This window comes from Peromyscus leucopus, chromosome 9, assembly GCF_004664715.2.
Source record: "Peromyscus leucopus breed LL Stock chromosome 9, UCI_PerLeu_2.1, whole genome shotgun sequence".
Classification (NCBI taxonomy): domain Eukaryota; kingdom Metazoa; phylum Chordata; class Mammalia; order Rodentia; family Cricetidae; genus Peromyscus; species Peromyscus leucopus.
This window is the reverse complement of record NC_051070.1, coordinates 70704689-70726497: the sequence shown is the minus strand read 5'-3', so window position 1 is coordinate 70726497 and position 21809 is coordinate 70704689. Positions and strand designations below refer to the sequence as shown.

Sequence of the window (21809 nt, the reverse complement as noted above, 5' to 3'; positions counted from 1 at the left end):
CTTCTATGTGTACAATGAATGACAGTGGGTCACATGAATAAGTCCAACTCAGTCATTTATCCTAGACAGATCCAAGACATATTTATGGCCACTTTATCACCAACTGGCAAGTGAAAGTTGTAATTGAGGGGTATTTGGTGATGAACAGTCTTCAAAATATTTTACTTTTTGAACACCACACAAAACTGAAGACCATGTAATCATCACTGGGCTCTCCTTAGACCTTGAGTCAGTTTGGGAAAGGGACTCTGGAGCATGTCCTTCATTATCCCCACATTAACTATTCTTCCAATCTGGATAATTTATCACGTATGTGTTCTACAAAGAAAGCTTAATATAACAATTTATCACATTAATACTCATATTATGGTCTTAAATGCATAAATCTAGCTTTGGAGAAATTAGATGAACTTATTAAACAACAATCTCAGTCTCAGGCATGGGAGTTATTGCCCAGGGAGGCCTCAGAAGTATACAAAACAACACTGACTATTGTCATGGTTCTTGGCTGCCCAGTATAACTAGATAGTGAGAGACTATGGCTAAAGCCACCACATTCTACAGTTGCATGACGTAGAGAAATCAACCTTGAACTGACTGGGAAAAGGTCCTCCCTGCTGCTTAGCTTTCTTAGCTGGAAGGTCCTATGCAGGCTGCTGGGGAAGAAAGGTCCCAAGAGTATTAACCAGAGCTGGACCCTGCATGCTACAGTACTGAACGTCCAGTAATATGTGCTCAGGGGTGTAATTGTGGCCTGACTGCTACAGAATAACAGTGCTTTCTGATTGGATTAGAAGCCTCCTCAACAGGAGGGAATTCATGCCTAGTACAGTGACATGGTCAAAAATCCCATGGTTCAGGAGGAATTAAATACTAGGAGGAAACAACTATTGTTATTTTGCTAAATGGTCACATCAAACTGCCTTCTAAGTGTGTGTTCATACTCAAGGATTATTGCTAGTCTCCACTTCGGTTGGAATATGTGTTTCAGCGAGTTTCTATAACCAGTTTTCTATCACACTGTTTTGTTCAAAATGTCTGTAGTGTTAGTTATCACTATCCCATATTCCTCCCTCTACCCTGCCCTCTCATTCCCACTCTTATTAATCCTGCTCGTTCCATTTCCCCTTTTATGGAAGTCATTTTCTGTTTCCCCTTCCTTTGAAGATCCCCTCCTCCCTCATGGCTTTTATTGATACTTAACATCTATGGATATTTCAAATGAAACACACATATTAAAAGCTACATACTTGAGAAAATACTCTGTTTTCTCGGTCTGGGTTATCTTGCTCTGGATTACTGTTTGCAGTTCCACCCATTTACCTGAAAATTTCATAATTTCATTTTTCTTATCAGCTGAATAAAACCCTACTGTGTAAATGTGCCACATTTTCATAAATCACTCATCAGTTGATGGACATCTAGAGTGTTTCCAGTTCCTAGTGATTATGGATACAGCAACAGTGAACATGAAGGAGCAAGCATCTCTGTGGAAATATGTAGAATCTTTTGGTTAATTCCCCAAGACTGGCATAGCTAAATCTTGTGGTAGATCTGTGGTCAGAATTTGGAGGAAACTCCATACTGATTTCCATATTGTTTGTGCCCATTTATATTCACATTGACAATGAGTTTTCTCCCTCATATCATCCTCTCAGCTGGTGTCCTGGTCCTCTGGCTCTTACAATCTCTTCTGTTCCTTCTCTGTGGTGCTCCCTGAGCCTCATGAGTAGGGATTGCATTGTAGATGAATTAACTGGGACTAGAGAACATACAATATTTATTCTCTGATTTTTGAGCAGTTGTCTATGACTATAGTAGCCCCTCTGTGCTTTGAAGTAAAGCTTCTTTCATTAGGGTTTAGAACTACACTTATCTGTGTGTATTAGTGGTGGTGTTCATGTAGGAGGAGCTGCAGTCACCAATGAAGCTTATGGAGTAAGACTCACCAGTGAGCACAGCTAGGATGAGTGTGCTCTGGAGAGGCAAAGCCCCATGGGGGTGTCTCCATAAAGCCCCTTACTTCTGCTGGTCCTTGTCCTGCTTGCTGCTATCTTGTCCTTACTGGATTTGTCATGGTATAGTTGTTGATTGGGAGAATCCCACTGTATCTAGTATAGTATGATTGTTTTATGGGAAAATCCCACTCCTCACTGGGCAATTTAATTGCAGATCATAACAAAGATGGTTTCTATGGAGCAATGGAGCTTAGAGATGTGAGACCAGCTGATGAAAACAAGGAAGTTTCATGCATTATAGACACATGAATTCTGTCTGTGGAAAAACAGACTGATGATTAAAAAAGGCAATTATGTCCCTACATCCAAAGTTAGGTCTGAGTTCCCTGGTCATGTAGCTTACAGAATTAATCTCAAGTTTCAGTGTGCACTTTGAGAAAAGAAAGTTATGAATGGAAGTTAAATGACCTTACTGTGTGTAAAGAGAAATTGATGGTTAGCTAGACCACTTGATTAAGGTTGTGTTAAATAAAATCAGGATAAAAATTGCTACACTATAACCACAAACTGCTGCCTGCCAGTTCACAGGAACTGGCTAAAATATATTGGCTTGCTTAAAAGTTATATTATATTATATTATATTATATTATATTATATTATATTATATTATATTATATTATATTATATATATATATATATATTAGTTAATCAATAATAAAAGAATCATTGCTTTAGGGTGAAGATTTTATGGTTGGTAAATTAATACAAAGGATAATGTTTAATTACATGTGGGCTTCTAATAAAGCATGTGACTTGTGATCATAATGTGATTTATTCCTGTATAAGGATTTTAATCTGGTTTTAGAAAATATATAACATGCAGTTGTAAGGTTATTTCCTTATTGCATAGAGATTTTTGTCTTAGGTTGTATAAAATGGTTAAGAGAGAAATAAAGACACAGATAAGTATTCTGTGTGTGTTTAGCCTCCTACTCCACATCTCCTCTCCAGTTTCCCTGACCTGCTGTAGCTGGACTCCAGCAGTGTACAGTTATGAGTATTTAGAATATAGTTAGAAGCTGTATTGATTTAAGAAAATGGTTGTAGAAGGTTCTCTTCTAGGGTCTATGACCTCTCCAGCCATGGGTAGTTAACTAGGTTTACAGTATTGGGTCTGAATTCATTGCTACTGAGCAATCTTGAATTCAATAAGGCATATGTTAGTTTCCCCAAAGATAATAGTGCTATTATTGTTCCCTTGTGAACATTTTGCCATATGATTATTGTTTTGGTTCATAGTCTTAACACAACTTGGTAGGATTATTTTTTACTTTTCTCCCTTGGATTCTTACTTGGCACCTTCATTTACTAAGAGAATTTGTCCCCAGGGAAGAGTCTTCAGGTCATCTCTAGCTAAGTTCCTCCAAGTCCTATGTCTAAACTATGTGGTGCCATTAGAAAGAGTCTTACCTTGAATTTCTATGAGGCAATCAAAGGCAATGGAAATAGCCTGTTTCATTTGGAGGAGCCTATGGAAGCCCCAACTAACAACTTGAAGAGAGGTTTCCCATGCCTGGCACTGGTATTTTTTTTTATTAGAGTTGACATTCATTCTAGGTTTGACAAGAAATCTTCTGAGAGATTCTATTCTATGGTGTGCCATCAAAGTAGTTTTTGAAGTTTAAAAAAGTGAGTTTCACATCTCATTTTGCTCCCTCAAGATAAGACAGCAAATACTACTTTGTTGTTCTTTGTGAACACAAACATGAATATTTCTTTAGAGACACTATGGCCTTTGATTTAAGATCTTTCTTCCTTTATAGGGAGAGAAATATGAATACTAGAGCATTTTACTTCAAACCAGTATTTTGTTTCCAGAATTGAGATGGATCAAAACCTTGACTTCCCTTCTCACACTGAAGAATTACCTGAAAACCTAACTCCAACCCCAGGTGAGTGACTACACCACACCCTTGGGATTTAAGCAAAGTGTAATAGCCTATGAGAGTGGATGTTAAGGGGGAAGAATTTTTCAAAAGGGTTCTTAATGTCCAGGTTGCCTCCTACATGGTGTGTAGGAAAGAGAAGGAGCTGCCTCTCTGCATCACCTTGAGAGTTCCAACAGCTGTGTTTCCTGAGCAGCTTCACTAACTAAATGCTGTTGGGGAGTGTGAAGGTTTTAATGAGAATGGCCATAGGTTCAAAAATCTGAATGTTTGTTTCCAAGATGGCGGACTGTTTCGGAAGGATCAGGAGGTGTGGCCTTATCAGAGGAGGTGTGCCACTAGGGTGGGCTTTGGGATCTTAAAGCCCAAGCCAGATCCAGTCTCTCCCTCTTTCTGCCTATTGCTAGTGATCAGATGGAAGCTCTCAGCTACTGCTCCAGGGACATGGCTACTGCCTGCTACTACGCTTGCCACCACAATCATCATGGCTTAACCTCTGAAACTGTAATCAGGTCCTCAATTAGCTGCTTCCTTCTGTAAGTTGTCTTGGTCATGGTGTCTCTTCACAGCAATAAAACAGTAACTGAGACCAGAAGTCAGACTGAACTCTTTGTCTCATGAACTAAGGAGAGGAAGAGTCTAAATTACTTGTGGAGTGAGACTGAAGCAGATTTTTTAATACTGGAAATCTATGTTCTTCATTTGGTCATAAATTTCTGGGATAAGAACAGAAGATTCTGGAGAGTTTAAATCACTAAATTTGGTAAGATATCTCAGTAAAGATAAATTCCACTTCCAGGATTTCCTGGAAGTGTTTTCTGTGAGAGGTCTTTCACATAAGGAAAGAACAGTATTTCTAGGGATCAAAGCCTCGTTGTCTCTAACAATGACTTCCATCCTATCCTGTCAGAGTATCCACAGATTGCTAACTTTCTAGGAATTTGACCTGAGATGTGCTGCTGTGTTTCGGGAGTCTGGGTAAACCCCACTCAGAGAAGGCACACAGCCCTCCCTCACAGGCCACTCCCTCAGCCTCCTGCACCCTGGGTTTGTGTGCAGCTTCCCCTGCAGTCCCCTCACTGTGGCACTCAGAGCACAGTAGTACAGGGCAGAGTCTGCCAGCTGCACTGAGGACTTCTGCAGGTGGAAGGAGCTGCTGCTCTTCTGGAGAGTGGCCTGGAACCCTTGGTGCTCTGTCCTCTGGTTGTCTGTGAAGCTCCTCAGGAGTAGCCGAGGGGCTTTGTTGGGATATTGCACATACCAGAAAAGGAAAGGAGCTGAGTCAGTAGTCTGATAGGTGCAGTTTATCATCACAGGCAACCCCTCTGTGACAGTGACCAAGACTTCTGTCTGGGTCACCGAGTCTCCATTGCTCCTCCCTAAAAAAAAAAAAATAATAAATAAACAAATAAATAAAATATAAATAAATAAGGGCAAATTACTTTGCTATGTGAGGAAGAAGGTAAGGACTTTCATAGGTGTAAGAAAATGACATCATGAACACTTATGAAATGTAACTTACTGAGCATGAAGAAGAGCACCAGAACTGAGCAGGTGTCAGGAAGCATGTCCACGGAAGAAAATAACACTTGGTTCTTGAGTGCACTAAACTCACAGGACAAGTCTCCTGCAGGACCTTACTCAAACTCTTCACTCATAAACAAGGTCCTCCTGCCCAGTGACAGTCTGTCATGTGAAGCCACCACCTGGATGCAGACATTAACCACAAGTGAAGAGGCAGCGCCCTCTGCTGATTTCCCTTCAATGTGTACCACATGTGTCTGCACAAAATACTGTAAATAAACTTGAGAACTCACCCAAAGGAAGCAGGTCTCAAGTCCACATTGGCTGTCTGAAATTACCAACGTTACTGAAATATATGTATCCTGTGGTATTTAGGGTGATGAGTGAGCATATAAGAATACACACAGCAGACCAGACCCCAGAGCTCCCATCTGGACAAGAGGTGAGTGCCTGGGCTCATACTCAGAGAGGCCTGCTCTTAGGTCCCATCCCTGGGCACCAGCCATTCTGGGGAAGAACTGCCCAACTTGGTCCCAGGTTCTGGCCATCAGGCACGATTCCCTCCACCCCCACTGGGAAGGTTCCCCTTCTCCAAGACCCCAGGCAGACCCTGCAATCTCCATGTCCTGCCCCATGCCCATCTGCCGGAGACCCCAGCCACTTCCTGAGACTTAGAGACCAGCCCCAGCTCCCATCCTGCCCCGAAGTTCCCATCTGGACCAGAGCTTCCATCTGGACCAGAGAGAGGCTTCCTGAATCTGTCAGCTCTGTCTGGACCAAGAGCATTGATAAGACCAAGAAGGAATCCACAAGGAGATGGGCAGACGTCAAGGCAGAAGTACATACAACAAAATGAAGAACAATACAGCATCACCAGAACCTAGCCCTCCTCCAACAGCTAGACCTGAACATCACAAAATGGAAGAAGCAGAAGAAAGCAACCTTATGAATAACATCATGAAGACGCTAGAGGCTTATATAGAAGAAATCAAAAATGAAATTGAAGAAAATTCAAACAAAAAAAGGGAAGAAGGCTATAAAAAGAAAGTAGAGGAAAGGACAAATAAAGCAGAAGAAAACAGTAAATTCCTGAAAGAAAATCATGAAAAAACAATGAAACAGATGAAGGAAACAGTCCAAGACCTGAAAAGGGAAATAGAAAAAATGAAGAAGACACAAACAGAGGGAATGCTGGAAATAGAAAATTTGAGTAAACGAACAGGAACTTCAGATGCAAGTATAACCAACAGAATGCAAGAGATGGGAGAGAAGATCTCTGGCATTGAAGATACAGTAGAAGAAATAGATTCATCAGTCAAAGAAAACACTAAAGCCAACAAAGTCATGAACCAAAATGTCCAAGAAATTTGGGACACTATGAAAAGATCAAACCTACGAATAATAGGGATAGAGGAAGAAGAATACCAACTCAAAGGCACAGAAAATATATTAAACAAGATCATAGAAGAAAACTTTCCCAACTTAAAGAAGGAAATGCCTATGAAGATACAAGAAGCCTATAGAACACCAAACAGACTAGACCCCCCAAAAAAGTCCCCTCACCACATAATAATAACTCTCTGTTGAGCTCCGTGCTCCATTCTTAAATTGAATTTGCTTTTTAATATTTAGGGATTTTTAGTTGTTTTTATATTCTACACACTAACCTTTTGTCATATATATAGCTTAAAAGGTTTTTCCCATTCACATGGTAAAGGCCTTAGCTGTGCAGAAGGTGTTGAGTTTCATAAGGTCCTTTTTATTGCTTGCTGGGCTTAATGTTTGTGTCAGAGCAGAGTGAAGGAGGGAAAATCAGAATGAAAAGTCTTATGGGAACTTACCTATTACTCTAGAAGCTTCTTAAGTACATACACATATTAAAATAGATTTACCCTATAATAAGATGGCAAGACTCTTATTAGACACCACAGGATAAAAAATTAAATCCCCAGTGCTAGGAATGGGTTTCCTTTTCTTGGAGTTATTGTAGATGTTTGATCCACAGGCTCACATGTTTGAGGCACAATGAGTTGGAGAGAAGGATGTTAGGATAGGAGGCAGTTCTTCACTTCAAGCTGAGTATTTGGACATTTCTCTCTGTGTTCTCCATTCTCTCTGGTATGTGTCATTTATCTGTCTCCTAGAAATATTTAGTATTGTCTACCAATGGAACAAAAAAAAACCCTATGTATCAAATGAATATATGTTAAATTGCATTAATTAATCTGAGTTTCCAAACAAACTTTTCACCCATTTTTCTTGCAAGTTAAATTGCTTATGAAGTGGTTTCCTGACTTTGGCCAGTTTAAAATTTATTTAATTGTGCTGGAATGTAATTCTTAAAGTCCATTGACAGTCCCGCTTCTAAGCCCTTTTTCTTTTTCTATTAGGATCCAGGGTAATTAAGAAAAATAATTCTGCCCTGGTCTTAAAACCATTTCTGACCTGTTTTCTTTCCTACTCCATAAAAATAGTGTTATTTTCAATCCTTTGACTTTTCTGACAAGTTTCCAGAGCAGGCACATGGCTTTGTTGGTCCTTGAACTGCATGGGGAAAATGCTGAAAAATACAGTTCAAGTCCTCAGAGCACCCAAAGTGCTTTGACTGCCATTGTGAGAGACATCGCAGGTAAGCTCATTTCTGCAAACAAGCATCCTTTGGGGATGATCAGGCATCAGCTCATCCACAGGGATTTGGCTGCAGAGAACCTATGTGACTAGAGTGTGTGCTGCTTTATACTTGCTCCAGCAATTTCCCTTATTCAATGAACCCTTTCTTATTTACTAAAGATGATTAGTTCTCAGTACTTTGTTTTGTTCACAAAGGCAATATGAGGCATAAGTGGGAAATACACATGAAAGTACATTGTCAATTTAGTGGTACAATTGAAAGTTCTTTTTACTCATTAAGTAATTTCTCAGAGTGATTAAGTTACAGTGCTTCCCAAAGGAAGGGAAAGATATCTATTAATTAGAATGATCAGGGATTCTTTAATAAAATATTGATTTCTTTTTATTTTATACGTTTTGGGTGTTTTTCCTGAGACCATGGCTGTGTATCATGTGCATGCAGTGCTCACAAATGCCAGAAGAGGTCATTGGATCTCCTGGAACAGAACATACTGTATGTTGTGAGTTGACACAGGGGTGCTGGGGACTAATTGTTTTCTCCAAAAACAGCGCATGCTCTTAACCAGTGAACCATCTCTCCATCCTTGACCAGGGACACTTTATGAGCAAATTATTAAGATACTTTCTAGGGAAGGAATAAGATAGAATAAAGCATTCAGACTGTGTCAGCAAGGGAAACAAAGGGATATAGGCAGAGCTGATCATATTAGTGAGAATGAAGAGAAAGAACTATTTTTTAAAAAATGTAAATGTGTCACACACAACAGGTCCAGGCAAAATTCAACTGTAATTTTTAAAGAGATTAGTGCTATTATAGAGAGACCTATCACTTTTCACTGAAATGAAAGAAATGGCCCCTGGAAGGTAAGATACCCCATGGTATGAAAATAGAAGACTCACTTAGAGAAAAAAATTTCATGTGAAAATAGTCTCTTTTGATATTTTCTGGAAAGGAGTCATGCTGGGAATGTTTTCCTCAATTTAGTCACTTAGTTATTCAGAAGCCACTCACTGTAGCAGAGATAAAAGGGGCCAGGCTACATGGGCAGCTGGCAGCAGAACTCAGTATCATCTGCAGAGTGCTCCTTTTGAAGACATGGGGAACGTAACAGCCCAGGGTCATCAAGGCTTGCACTGAGGTTTAGAGAACAGCTAGAGATACCCTGCACTGTACAGCATTGTCAGATTCCATGAGACCCTTGAGAGGCCCAAGAGTGAAGAGGGAAAGGCAGAGCCTAATTTACATTGGTGACCACTGGATATTTGCAATTCCAGGAAGAGTAAATACCTGTCAAGGAAAGCAGCAAGGTTTGAAAACTATAGTGTGGGCATGTAATAAAAGCAAGGGTAGATACTAGACTGTATTTAATCATAGAAATACCTACTTTTGAACCATAGCATTTCAAGATCCTACTCATTATAACACCTAACAAATCAGCACTTCCTGCAATTAGAAGAACACAAGACTCATCTCAGTATTTCAAAGACTCATCTAGGCCATGAGGCTGCACACAGAGCCTTTGGGGCCTTTCAGTACTGAGCAGTCTTTCCTCATGCTCCACAAGGATCTAAGACTCTTTATTTTGATATTAGAGCATGAAGAATCTTTTGTGATTGCTAATGTAAATCCTTCATTTCAAGTGTAGAAATACAAGGTCACTACACTTGAAGACATTTGTATAAGAATGGCCTGAACTGAGCCTTGCATTTCAGTTTTTTAATCTAAGCTCATAGCACTTTGCTCCAATAACAGATGCTTTTAAAGTCACAAGTTTGAAAGGGTTTACCTTTCCTATTGATAACAGACTTTTCCTCATGAGAAGACAGAAGTACCAACTCCATCCATAGTTAGGGTTTGTAGGAAGCATCTCAGAGGGTTTGCATTACAGCAACAGGTGCATGATAAACACTCCATCTGTAGCACAAGAGTGAGCAGCAGTGTACACAGCTAGGAACAGGACAGGAAAACAGAGGGGTCTCCCTACTATCTAGGGGGTCTTTATCAGTTCTTTTTCTCTACATTTTAAAGAATTACAAAGCAGCAAAAATCTCCAGTGCAACACAAGGCAGCCAGGAAGAGACAGTAGACAGAATCAACTGATGAAGAGAAGCGTATATTAGGTAGAGGAGAGAGATGGGGAAAGAAGGGAGAGGGAGAGGGAGAGAGACAGAGAGAGACAGAGAGAGAGAGAGAGAGAGAGAGACAGAGAGAGAGAGAGAGAGAGAGAGAGAGAGAGAGAGAGAGAGAGAGAGAGAGAGACAGACAGACAGAGAGAGACAGAGACAGAGAGAGAGAGAACACAGAGAAAGATACTCTAGTTCAGAGAGGGAAATCAGGAACCCAAAACTCTGGTGTCTTCTCCAAGGCTGGTATTTAAGGGTCTCTAAGAGGTTTTCCTCCCCTAATTTATGGTTGGTCAGTTTGAATAAAGACAAGGTAAATGATTGGCTCACAGCTTTGGCATAAACATGTGCTAATCAGGCCTTAAATTTGTTCAGGTCCAGCAGCAGCAGGAGGCCTACTGATGGAGAAAAGCCTCACCACCTCTGTTTTAAACTGCTAAGCTTTATCTCAGATCAACAGGGTGAAGAAACAGCCAGCCATCTTAGAAGTTCACCATTTTGTTAATGTTGTGGCCCCTCTCCCTATCTCTCAGCCTATCAGGGAATCTCTTTAACTCCTGGACCCTCTGTCAATGGTGATTTTTAGTCTTCTACTGTTTCTCTTTCACAGTTAAACTGATTAAGATTAACAGGGCAGGGCCTCTACCTGAGTCCTGTCTGGGCTGCAGTAGGACAGCTATGAGAGTCTTGTGACTGCAGTTCTTGGTGACATTTTCAGCTTCTTAGATGCTTAGGGCCTGAGGATTCTCTTCTGCTTCTAGGTTGGTCACCTCTAGACAGAGACACAAGCTAGAAATCAGAAGTCAGCATTTATAATTTCCAAGTGCATGTTGAAATTATCAAGAACACCTGGCCTCTTCAATGATGCAGCCCCTGAACTTAGAAGTCCCTGTTCCCATTACCAATAGATTGAACTCACTAGCTAGTTGTAGGCATACAGCCACCAGAACTCCCACAGTTTATCCAGTCTCCCTTTGATCACAGGGGATGTTGGTCTGGGCTCTGGTTTGAAACTAGGTTCCTAAGAGAGAAAAGTTAGTTCCCCCTATTGAGTTTGTGTTTAGTCTGTTTCCCAGAGACCTGGTTAACCTAACCAGTCAGAGGAAAGCTCAGTCTTCACAAACACACACACACACACACACACACACACACACACACACACACACACACACAGGCATGGCTTAAAATCAAGTCTTAAGGCACAGAAGCATCACCATCTTGCCATTGGCCATCTTGTGTTTGCAACCTCATTTTGCTACTTGACCATGGTATGAGATAGTTGAGGGTCCAGAGCTGATTCAGAAGAAATTGCAAAGCTGTTTCAATCTCTGTCTTGTCCTAGAACAGATTAAGAGGTAGCAGTCAAATTCATGTCATCATGAATGAGGAAAGTGTTGTATATAGATTCCAAGAATGAAGAGCTTGGGGTTTTGTTTAGTTGGTTGGTTACTTTTCATTTGGGGGGGGGTGTTTGTTTGTTTTTGTTTTTTAGGTTGCAGGCCCATTCACAACTCAGTTGTACATGACCAAAGGCCCTGGTGCCAGTCACTGACATTCACCAAAGATTGACCTGGGACAGTGGCTCTGAATTTGTGATCTGCTATCAACGAAGGCAAAAGATGTGGATTCTTGTATGTGTATGCAAAGTCAAGGCAATCTTTATTAAAAGTGTTACAGAAAAGTGAGAAATTAAGGAAAAGTAAGAGAAATTTCAGAGAAGAATAATTTCAGAGAGGAGGGAACTGTCACCCTCCTTGTCTAGGGTCTTTATAGGGCTATGGAAGGGATTGGACAAGAGCTCATGTAATTATATTGGGATTGGTTAGTTTTCTGGGTGATCACAGGCTGAACCAGTAGAAGCCCCACATGCTCTATGCATGTCCCAAGTTGGGAGATGATCATGTGATGTTCAGGTACTACCTACCCAATCAGAAGTTGATAAAGCCTCCCTCTACCCACCTCTGACCTTTGCTTTCTTGAATGCTGACCTTGGCTGCCTCACAGCTGATAGTCATTGACTGTGCAGGTGTCTCTAGTGCTGGTAAATATATTACACTTTTTATTTTCATAGCTAACAAGAAACATCTTCATGGAACCCAGAGAATACTGTGAGATTGTGAAAGGAAACTGAATTGGATCTACACAAAATTCAGCAAGGTGGAAACTGGTGGAAACTAAAATATACATGAGAACTTTGACACGGTCTCCAAGCAGTACAAAGGATGTTTCCATGGACTCAACAGGATCAGAGCCAGTAGTTTGTGCCTGGACCCCTGAGGAAATTCAGAGATGTATAACCAGATCTGAGACTCCATCTATGAAGCACTTGTCTTGAATAAACATTGATAATCTGATAATCTAAATGAAAAGTCCAAGTGTATCTCCCAGATGCAAAGAAGGAATGTGAATGAATTCAGACAAGAGCCAACAATCAGATTAGTGTTGCTCTTAGCCTTGGTCAAAGATGCTTTCTTTCGGTGAGTTGACACAGAGATGCATAACCACCCAAGGTATTGAGAATAGGTGTTGAGTGTCCAAACCTAAGTGGGATATCTACATCAGCTCCTCCAAGGGTAGGAAAACATCACAAAGGAGGGGGTTGAAAAATGTAGAAACCCAAGCATAAGAAGAATGCTCAGTGCTAAAAAAAAAAAAAAAAAGAGACTGTGAGTGCTCAGCCATAGATGAAACACCTCTACAAACTCTTCATCCCGACAACGCTTAGGGAATATCTTGGAAGAAAACTGAAACAAAACAAACAAATAAAAAACAGAACTAGAAGATGGGGAGAAGAGCTTCAAAATACTTTTCTCTGGACATGACAAGGCTGTTACACATGAACTCATAGGACCTGTGGTTACCTGTACCAGACATACACAAAATCAAGACAGCTTGAAATTCAATCATGGAGGTGAAAGGGGCTCCTGAGGCCCTTTTCTTGCTGAGGAGCTATTGGCAATTGATGGCTGTTGGCACAAGGAGAGTCATTTTTCTTTAAGAAGGTGCGCACTTGTAGGTTGCCCATGCATCAGGAGATGATCCCACAACCATAAGCACATGGGCAGCACTAATTAGATTCAATGGGTTATGAAAAAAGAGAATGAGAAGGAATATGAGACATGAAGCTTAGAGCACTATTGTCCTTTTTAAAAATTGTTTCTGCCTTTCAAGCCACAGCTATCCGAATCAGCAACTGCAACTCTGCTGCTACCAAGAGCAGTTAGGCCGCAAGGGACATGGCTGGAGGACATTCTGTTCTCTCTGGTTTCAACTCTTGCAAAGCTATGAAGGGAACTTAACCAAACCTCTATCCCTCTAAAGAACTCAAGATTCAAAGGTTAAGGCAGAATTCTGCTCTTCAGAGAGGCTGAATAGCAAGTAGCTCAACTCCTCTCCTTGCTTTCGTCCTCCAAAAAGTCCTTATGCTTCTCCTCACCCCTCCTTATAAACCCTTTTTCATCTGGCTCCTCCTTACCACATCCTGTCAGCTCATTGCTGACTCAGCCTCCTGACTACAGGTGAATTTTATTCAATCAAACACATCTTTACACCATTAAACAAACATTCCAGACCATACAAAAGTAACACACCTTGAACTAATAGTCCACAACACCCTATGTGTTCAGGATGAGACATTTTTATAAAGTAAATACTTTTCAAATAGTGTGCTCTAGGTGCTCTAGTTCAGGCCTTGTCAGGGTCCAATAGGTTTTTGTGCAGGCTGCAGGTGCCTGGAGAGCACTGTGTTCTCACTGCACAAAGGTAGACAGCTGAGTCACTGGGCTGGGAGTCTCTGATGTGCAGGGAAACATGCCGGCTGGCTTTGTTGAGGTGAACTGTGAATCTGCCTTCTTCCTTTGCACCATTGGAGATGATGGACACAAGCAACTCCGGGCTTTTCCCAGAATGCTGTCTGTACCACCCAAAATAATCAGAAGTACTATCACTGAATGTGCAATTGAGAGAGGCCATGGCTCCCTCTGGGACACTGAGGAATTCCGGGTTCTGCTGCACCTTCTGCTGGCTGCTCACCCCTGTGAAGAGAGACAGAGGTAACACAACAAAGACTAGATGCGCATGGATGCTAACAGTACAATGGCTTTTCAATGGGCCTCCCACCCCTTAACTAGAGATGAAAAATTTGTGTTTCTACCACTTTCCTAGAGTAGGCAGCAACTTCAGAAATCACACCTTATATCGAAAAGAAGTGCCCAAACTCACAATTAAACTGAAGCCACAGGACCACTAGTGAAACACTCAAGGATTTCATTATTCTTTCTTCTCTCTTCACTGAGGATCCAGATTTTAAGCCTGGTTAAAAAAAAAAAAATCAGTTTCACGTTTCTAATGTTTCTCCTTCAGGAAGCATCAAGATACTGTGCCACCAATTAGGAAAACAAAGCTCTTTTCCCACCCTGGTGACACCAGCAAACTCCTCCCCAAACTCTGTCACTCAAAACCACTTGAGAGGTCCCCCATGTCTCTAAGAAGAGACTGCCACCTTGTGGATACTGACAGTGACCAAAGATTTGCTAAAAATAAACACTTATGTGAGCAGCTAAAAGTAAAAATCTGGCATCTTAGTTAAATACAGACTTAAGAGATATTTGCTCCAAGTCAATGTGGGGAAACATGTATGTTTTCATGAATTTCAAGTTAAACTTCAAAAATTTCCTGAGTTACCTCAAGCAGCCATTTCCTTATATTTAGTGATTCATAATTTTTCTATTTCCAAATCTGAGCGAGGTTTTTGTAGCTCAGGAGTATTTCACACTCCATAACTACTCTCTGAGCCAGACAATGCAGCTGTATAAAACACTTCGTCTTTGACTTTTGAAAGAACTTCTTCTAATCGAAGGAATTCTAGAGAAACTGACTTGGTTAAAATCTCACTTAGTAAATATAGTTCCATGTCAAACTCTGAGGAACATATTTTTTTTATTTTTGATCTGATATGGTGATTTAAAGTTAACCCCCCCCTCAAGCTCATATGTTTGAATGTGTGGTCCCTAGTTGGTAGAAGTTTTTGGTGAGAATTGGGAGGTGTGGCCTTTTTGGAGGAGGTACTTCATTAGGATTGAGCTCAGAGGTTTCAAAACCCCAAGACATTTCCAGTTAACTCTTTCTCTCTGTCTCCTGCTTGTGGATCAGGATGGAAGCTCTCAACCACTGCTCCAGCACTATGCCTGCCTGCCTGCCTGCCTGCCGTCATGCTACCTGTGCCCCGATGGCCATGGACTTACCCTCTGAACTGTAAGCCCCCATTAAACTGTTTTCTATAAGTTACAGTTTCTATAAGATACTGGTCATGATGTCTCGTTACATTGGTAAAAAAGTGTCTAAGACAGTATGTGGTAGTGTGAATGAAAATGGCCCCCACAGATTTATAGGGAGTGACACTATTAGGAGGTGTGGTCTTGTTGGAGGAAGTCTGTGGCTAGGAGTGGGCTTTAAGCTGTCAAGTACTTAAGCCAAGCCCAGGGACTCTCTCTTCCTGCTGCCTGCAGATCTGGCTGTAGAACTCTCAGCTCCTTCTCAAGCACCATGTCTGCCTGTGTGCCACCATGCTTCCTGCCATACTGACAATGGACTAAAATGTTGAACTGCAAGTCAGTCCCAGTTAAATACTTTCCTTTGTAAGAGTTGCCATGGCCATGAAGTCTCTTCATAGTAATTAAGACACAGGGTCACTCTTTATAGTTTGGATGGCTCAGAACTCACTTTATAGGCCAACCTGTCATATTACTCACAAATCTATCAACCTCTGCTTCTTGAGTTTCACTTTAAAGGCATGTACCACCATGCTTGGCTATGAGGAACACTTTTTATTAGTTGCCTTTATTTTTTGAAATTAAAATATAATTTTAACATGCATAGAGTCCAGAGTCCCTTACAATGCATCATTATATTTTGCATTATGACACACTTATGTCCAACTAGCATGCCAGAACTATTTGATGGGTACAGCAGAAGCCAAGACGCTCATGCTAACATCCTTTTCAAGAATATCTTGCTCTTGAAAAACAAAACAAAGGCATTTCTCAAGAAATGTGAGAGCCATAATAGGCATGGCCACAGCACAAGAAAGCATCCATCATGCCTTAGATAATGTCTGAAAATTCAATATGAAGCCTTAAAGACAAGACATGGGCTTGAGGCACAGTGTTTATGATAAGAACACCTATTTGTAAGGTTTTTAACAAGACACTATGAAATAAATAAGACATCAAATGCAGTAGAAGATGCAAGAACCATGTCATGCTACAAACTTTTTAACAGAGTTGATCCAGCTGAAATCAGAGTTGTCCTGCAAAAGCTAAAATTGATGGTAAGAGAGTATGAAGTCCTACAAGTATGTGGAGGTTGGTATTACCTTTGACCATGAACCAAAAAACCCAGCACGACATTCAATGTCACAACTTCATTTTCAATGAAGTAAATAACTATTTATTCCACAGGAAAAGCTGCTATGATCCTAAGATTACATGAATTTCAACTATGCAAATTGTATTAAAATGATGTCAGGAACCCTTTATACATGTAAAACTACACATATATCTGCCTGTTATGTTGCTAGGAACACATCTATAGTAGTATCTTCTGAGTTTATTTTTTAAGCTAGGTAAAAGGGAGCATGCTACAAAAGATATTAACTTTTTATTTATCTATGTAGCACTGTTTATCATTGTTCATTAATTTTGTTTGGCTCCAAACTATTGCATATTCCTTTTTCATTTCAGCCTATAATATTATCCTTATGATTTCAATTTTTAAATTTTAAAAATACTTTTTTATTAATTCTTCCAGAATTTCACATAATATATTTTAATCCTATTTACACCCTATCTACTATCCTTGGAAACCCCCAACCAACCCAGGCTATTGTCAGGACTATATATTGCTCTCCATAAACTGATGACAAGGCCCCCAAGCTGAAGACAACACACCACTCATTAATCATGGAGAAGATGAGCTGATGCCTACGTAGAGCCTTCGTCCCCAGGTTATAGGGATATGACCTAGGTTATAGGGATATAGGCATCTTTGTTACTGAAAGGTACTCTGCAAAGTATCAAAAGAAAAATATAAACACCAAACCTATTACAAAACCTTTGATCCTCAATGGTGCCCTGCTTAGATGTACTAAGGCAAAGGTAGTAAAATTTGTGACAGTAAACAACCAATATCAGGTTTAACTTAACGTCTACTTCAGGAGATGGAAACCACATTCGACACTGCTTCGGTGACCAAGAACCTGAGACTAGATACCCAGGGACCTAGGGTAAAAGGAAATATTACTGTTTTAAAAACTGTAGCAATAAAATCATTACTAATGACAGTCTTCTGTACTCACAGATCAGTGTCTTGCTCAGGCATCATCAAAGAAGTGTCCTCCTGCAGCAGATAGAAACAAATACAGAGACCTACGACTTTGAAACACTCAACCACAAATAAAATGTCGACTTCACATTCCTTCACTCAGGGATTAAGGAAACCTGCTGAAGAGGAGGCAGAAAGAGTGTGAGAGTCAGAAGGAATGGAGGATACCAAGAAAACTAGGCCCTCTAACTCAACATGATCAAAGCACAAATGAATTCAGAGAGACTGAGGCAGCATACAAAGGACCTGCATGGATCTTCACCAGGTCCTTTGGGTATATATTATGGCCTCCAGTTTAGTTTCCATGGAATTTCTGAGTGTATGAACAAGTGGGTGTCTGTTTCTTGTGCCTTCTCTTGGGCTCTTTCCTTTGGTTGGTTTGTCTTATCCAACTCTAACATGTGAGTATTTGTTTAATCTTATCATGTTTTATTTTATCACTATCCATTAGAAGCCAGGTTGTTTTCTAATGAGAGACAGAAAGGGAGTGGATCCAGATGAGAGAAGGTTTGAAGAATTAGGAAAAGAGGACAGTGAAACTATTATCTGTGTATGTTACATGAGAAAAACATCTATTTTCAATGAATAAAAAGCATGGAGCAAAAGCAAGAGCATGCAGCATGGTAGATTTCTACCGGCTTTCAGCTACCTTTCTCCTAAGTTCTGTTCTAGTACAAATGTGAGGTGTTTTTTTGGCTACTCTAGACTAGTCATCTGGCATAATAATAATAGGCTCTCCTTACCATGGGCCTCTGACTGCAGGCCCCGGGCTATTCCTGGGACATTATTTTAACCTGTGCCCACTCACAGTTCCAGTTATTACTCTTGCATGATAGATGGTGTTGTGTAACAAACCCCAGTCTACCATTCCTACGTCAAAAGTTTCTTAGCATTTCTAGCCCTCCTTTCTTCCTCTGAAGTCTTCTTGTGTTTATTTATTTTTGTTGTTGTTGGGGGAGTAGTTTTAGTTTTTTCAGACAATGTATTTTGATCATGTTTTTACCCTCTCCTACTTCAGATTCTTCGTTCTCCCTACCCACCCAACTTTATACTTCACCTCTTTCTCTTTTAAACCAAATAAATAAATAAATAAATAAATAAATAAATAAATAAATACCATACAACAACAAAAACCAAAGCAAACAAACACAACCAAATGAGACAAAAACAAACATGGAATTCATTTTTTGTTGGTCAACTACTCTTGAGTATGAGACAACAGCATGTGGTTCGTATACTCAATGAGAGCTAAACTGAAGAAAAAAAAAACAGGTTTTCTTTTCCCCAGCAGGTATCAATTCACATAGCGTCTTGGTTATGGGTACAACCACATCTCTACTTCCTGCTCTTATCCTCTCAGCATTGGGACCCTGTCTGGTTTGAACCTATGCAGGTCTTCTGCCTGCTGCCACAGTCTCTGTGAGTGCACATGAGAATCAGTCCTGTTTTGTCAGAAAGACACTATTTGCTTAGAGTCAACCACCACTTCTGACTGTTACAGTCTATCCACCTTCCCTTCCACATAGACTCTTGAGTCTATAGGAGAGGGGAATGATAAAGACATCCCATTTAGGACTGAGTACTCCAAAGTTTCTCACTCTCTGCTCATTGTCCAGTTGTGAATGTCTGTGTTACTGCTCATCTACTGAAAGAAGAAGCTTCTCTGATATGGTTGAGCATTGTAATGCACTCACCTATGGGTATAGAAATATGCCATTAGTAGTCGTTTTATTGCCATGTCCCCTTGGACAGATTAGTAGTACTAGGTTTTCCCCTAGGCCAGTGACCTATCCAGTCTCAGATTCTTGCACACTTAAGCAGTAACAGACATAAGTTGGAGCTGAAATCCACTTTTTAAAAGTGTTTGCTTTCTCCCATAGCATCTGAGCCGCTATTGCTCCAATGTATCTTGCAGGGGTTATTGTTATAGAATTTGTAGCTGGTGGTAATGAGGATTACCTTTCTCTTCTAGTACCAGGCAGCTTACCTTCGAGCACTGTGAATACTAGTCAGTAGGGATGAAATTTCTAGTTGGGTACTAACTCACCTTTGTGTTTAGTGGCATGAGTAGTAAGGCAATGGGAATAAGCAGTAAGCAATAGGGCCTTACTATTAGGTTGTGAAAAGAAATCAATAACTTTGGAAATAGGCTACTGCTGTGGCATGTTTTGTATGGCAAATGTGTTGCTCTGATTGGTTAATAAATAAAACACTGATTGGCCAGTAGCCAGGCAGGAAGTATAGGCAGGACTAATAGAGAGGAGAATTGAGGGAACAGGAAGGCAGAGGGAGAGAGCTGCCAGTTGCCACCATGACAAGCGAGATGTAAGGTACTGGTAAGACACGAGCCATGTGGCAACTTATAGATTAATAGAAATGGGTTAATTTAAGATAAAAGATATAGATAACAAGAAGCCTGCCATGGCCATACATACTTATAAGTAATATAAGCGTCGGAGTGATTATTTTATATGTGGGTTATGGGACTGCGGGGGCTTGGTGGGACCTGGAGAGAAGCTCTCCAGTTACAGGCTACAGTGCTGCTGGTGGGAGTGCAGACTAGTATAGCCTTTATGGAAACCATGTGGAGGTTCCTCAAAAAGCTAAAAATAGATTCAATACACAATTCTTGGAATGATACAACAAAGTATTCCTTATCTTACTAAAGAGATACATGTTTATCCATGTTCATTATTTCTCTGCTATGAATAGCTAAAATTGGAAACAACCTACATATTCAACATCTGATGAATGGATAATAAGAATGTGGGACATTTACACAGTGAAATACTATTCAGCTCTAAGAAAAAGGAAATGTGCTGGCAAGCATATGGAACTAAAAAAAAATCATCTTGACTGAGAAAACTGAGACCCAAAAAGACAAACACGGCAGGATTTCACTTGTGAATGGACGTTAGCTTTTAAGCTTTTGATATGTGTGCTATAAAATGAATGATCACCTAGGTTGCATATCTAGTAAGGGACTCAGAGAGAAGAGAAAATCTCGATGGGAATGGGGAATAGAATACAGAGTTATGAAGAGATAAAGGGAAAATAGAATAGGGCGGGTGGGAGAGAAGGGTAAAGGAAAGAATAAAGGGAGGGGCAAATAACACTAAAGCCATTTGAAAAAACACGTGGAAACCTGCTACGGTGGAAGCTTCCTAAAAATATACATTTATGAAAAGAATCAAAATGGAGTCATCATACAATAGGGAGAGAAAGTTCCAACTAATGTCTTATGCCACCAAGTGAAACCTTCAGTTTCAGAAATGGGAAACATCTTGTTGATTCATTGGCCAAAGGGCTCCCATGGACCCCCAACACACACACACACACACACACACACACACACACACACACACACACACACCATCCATTACAGACTCTGAATTCTCATTAAGCTTGGTCTTCCCTGTCCTCCAGGCTTGCAAACTTTACAGTCAGAAGAAGTGGGAAGAGAGCTCTACAACTTTCTAAAAGCATAAAACATGCTTGTTCTTTCCTTTTTCAAACCACAACCTCAGCAGCACTGTACATCTTTGTGCTATCGGCTTCATCAAAAAGTTGTTAAATTGGACTCTATGTCCAGCATGGTGGCACAGGCCTTAATTCCAGAACAAGAGGATCTCAAATTTTAAGGCAGCCTGAACATACTGAGTTTTGTCTATATGCTAAGGCCTTGTTTCCAAAATCCTCCACTACCATTACCACCAATAATAATAACCTGAATTGTAGTTAATATATCAGGATTCTCTTACTGGAAGATATGATTTTAGATCAGGACAATAACTGCTTTTAGTTCACTATCCCATTAGGTACTGCAGAGTGGTCCAAGAGGGTCTAATGGCAAACACAATGAATCTCTGCAAATCTCATAAAATTCCTTACCTTTGTTCTCTTTTTCCTTATCATTGTAGTTACTTTTCTATTATTGTGAAGAGGCATCGTGATGAAAGCAACTTAGAGAAGAAAGAGTTTGTTGGAAGCTTCCACTTCAGAGGGTGAGTCTAGGACATCATGGCAAGAGGCATGGCAGCAGGCAGGCAGACACGGCAATGGAGCAGAAACTGGGAGCTTACATTTTGATAAACAAGTATGAAGCAGAAAGAGAAACATAACTGGGAATTGCATGAGTCTTTTACAGCTTCAAAACTTTCCTCCAGTGACCTCCTTCAGTAAGCACAAACCTCCCAATCCTTCCCAGATAATTCTACCAACTGGTAACCAAACAGATAAGCCTATG

At 40.4% G+C, this 21809-nt stretch overlaps 1 gene segment (V, D, J or C); it reads right to left on the bottom strand.

Moving 5' to 3' along the window:
- Positions 1 to 4837: 4837 nt before the first annotated feature.
- LOC119088465 lies at positions 4838 to 5736 on the bottom strand. The segment is given in 2 exon segments: positions 4838 to 5283; positions 5427 to 5736. Coding segments are annotated over 2 exon segments (492 nt in total).
- Positions 5737 to 21809: the final 16073 nt, after the last annotated feature.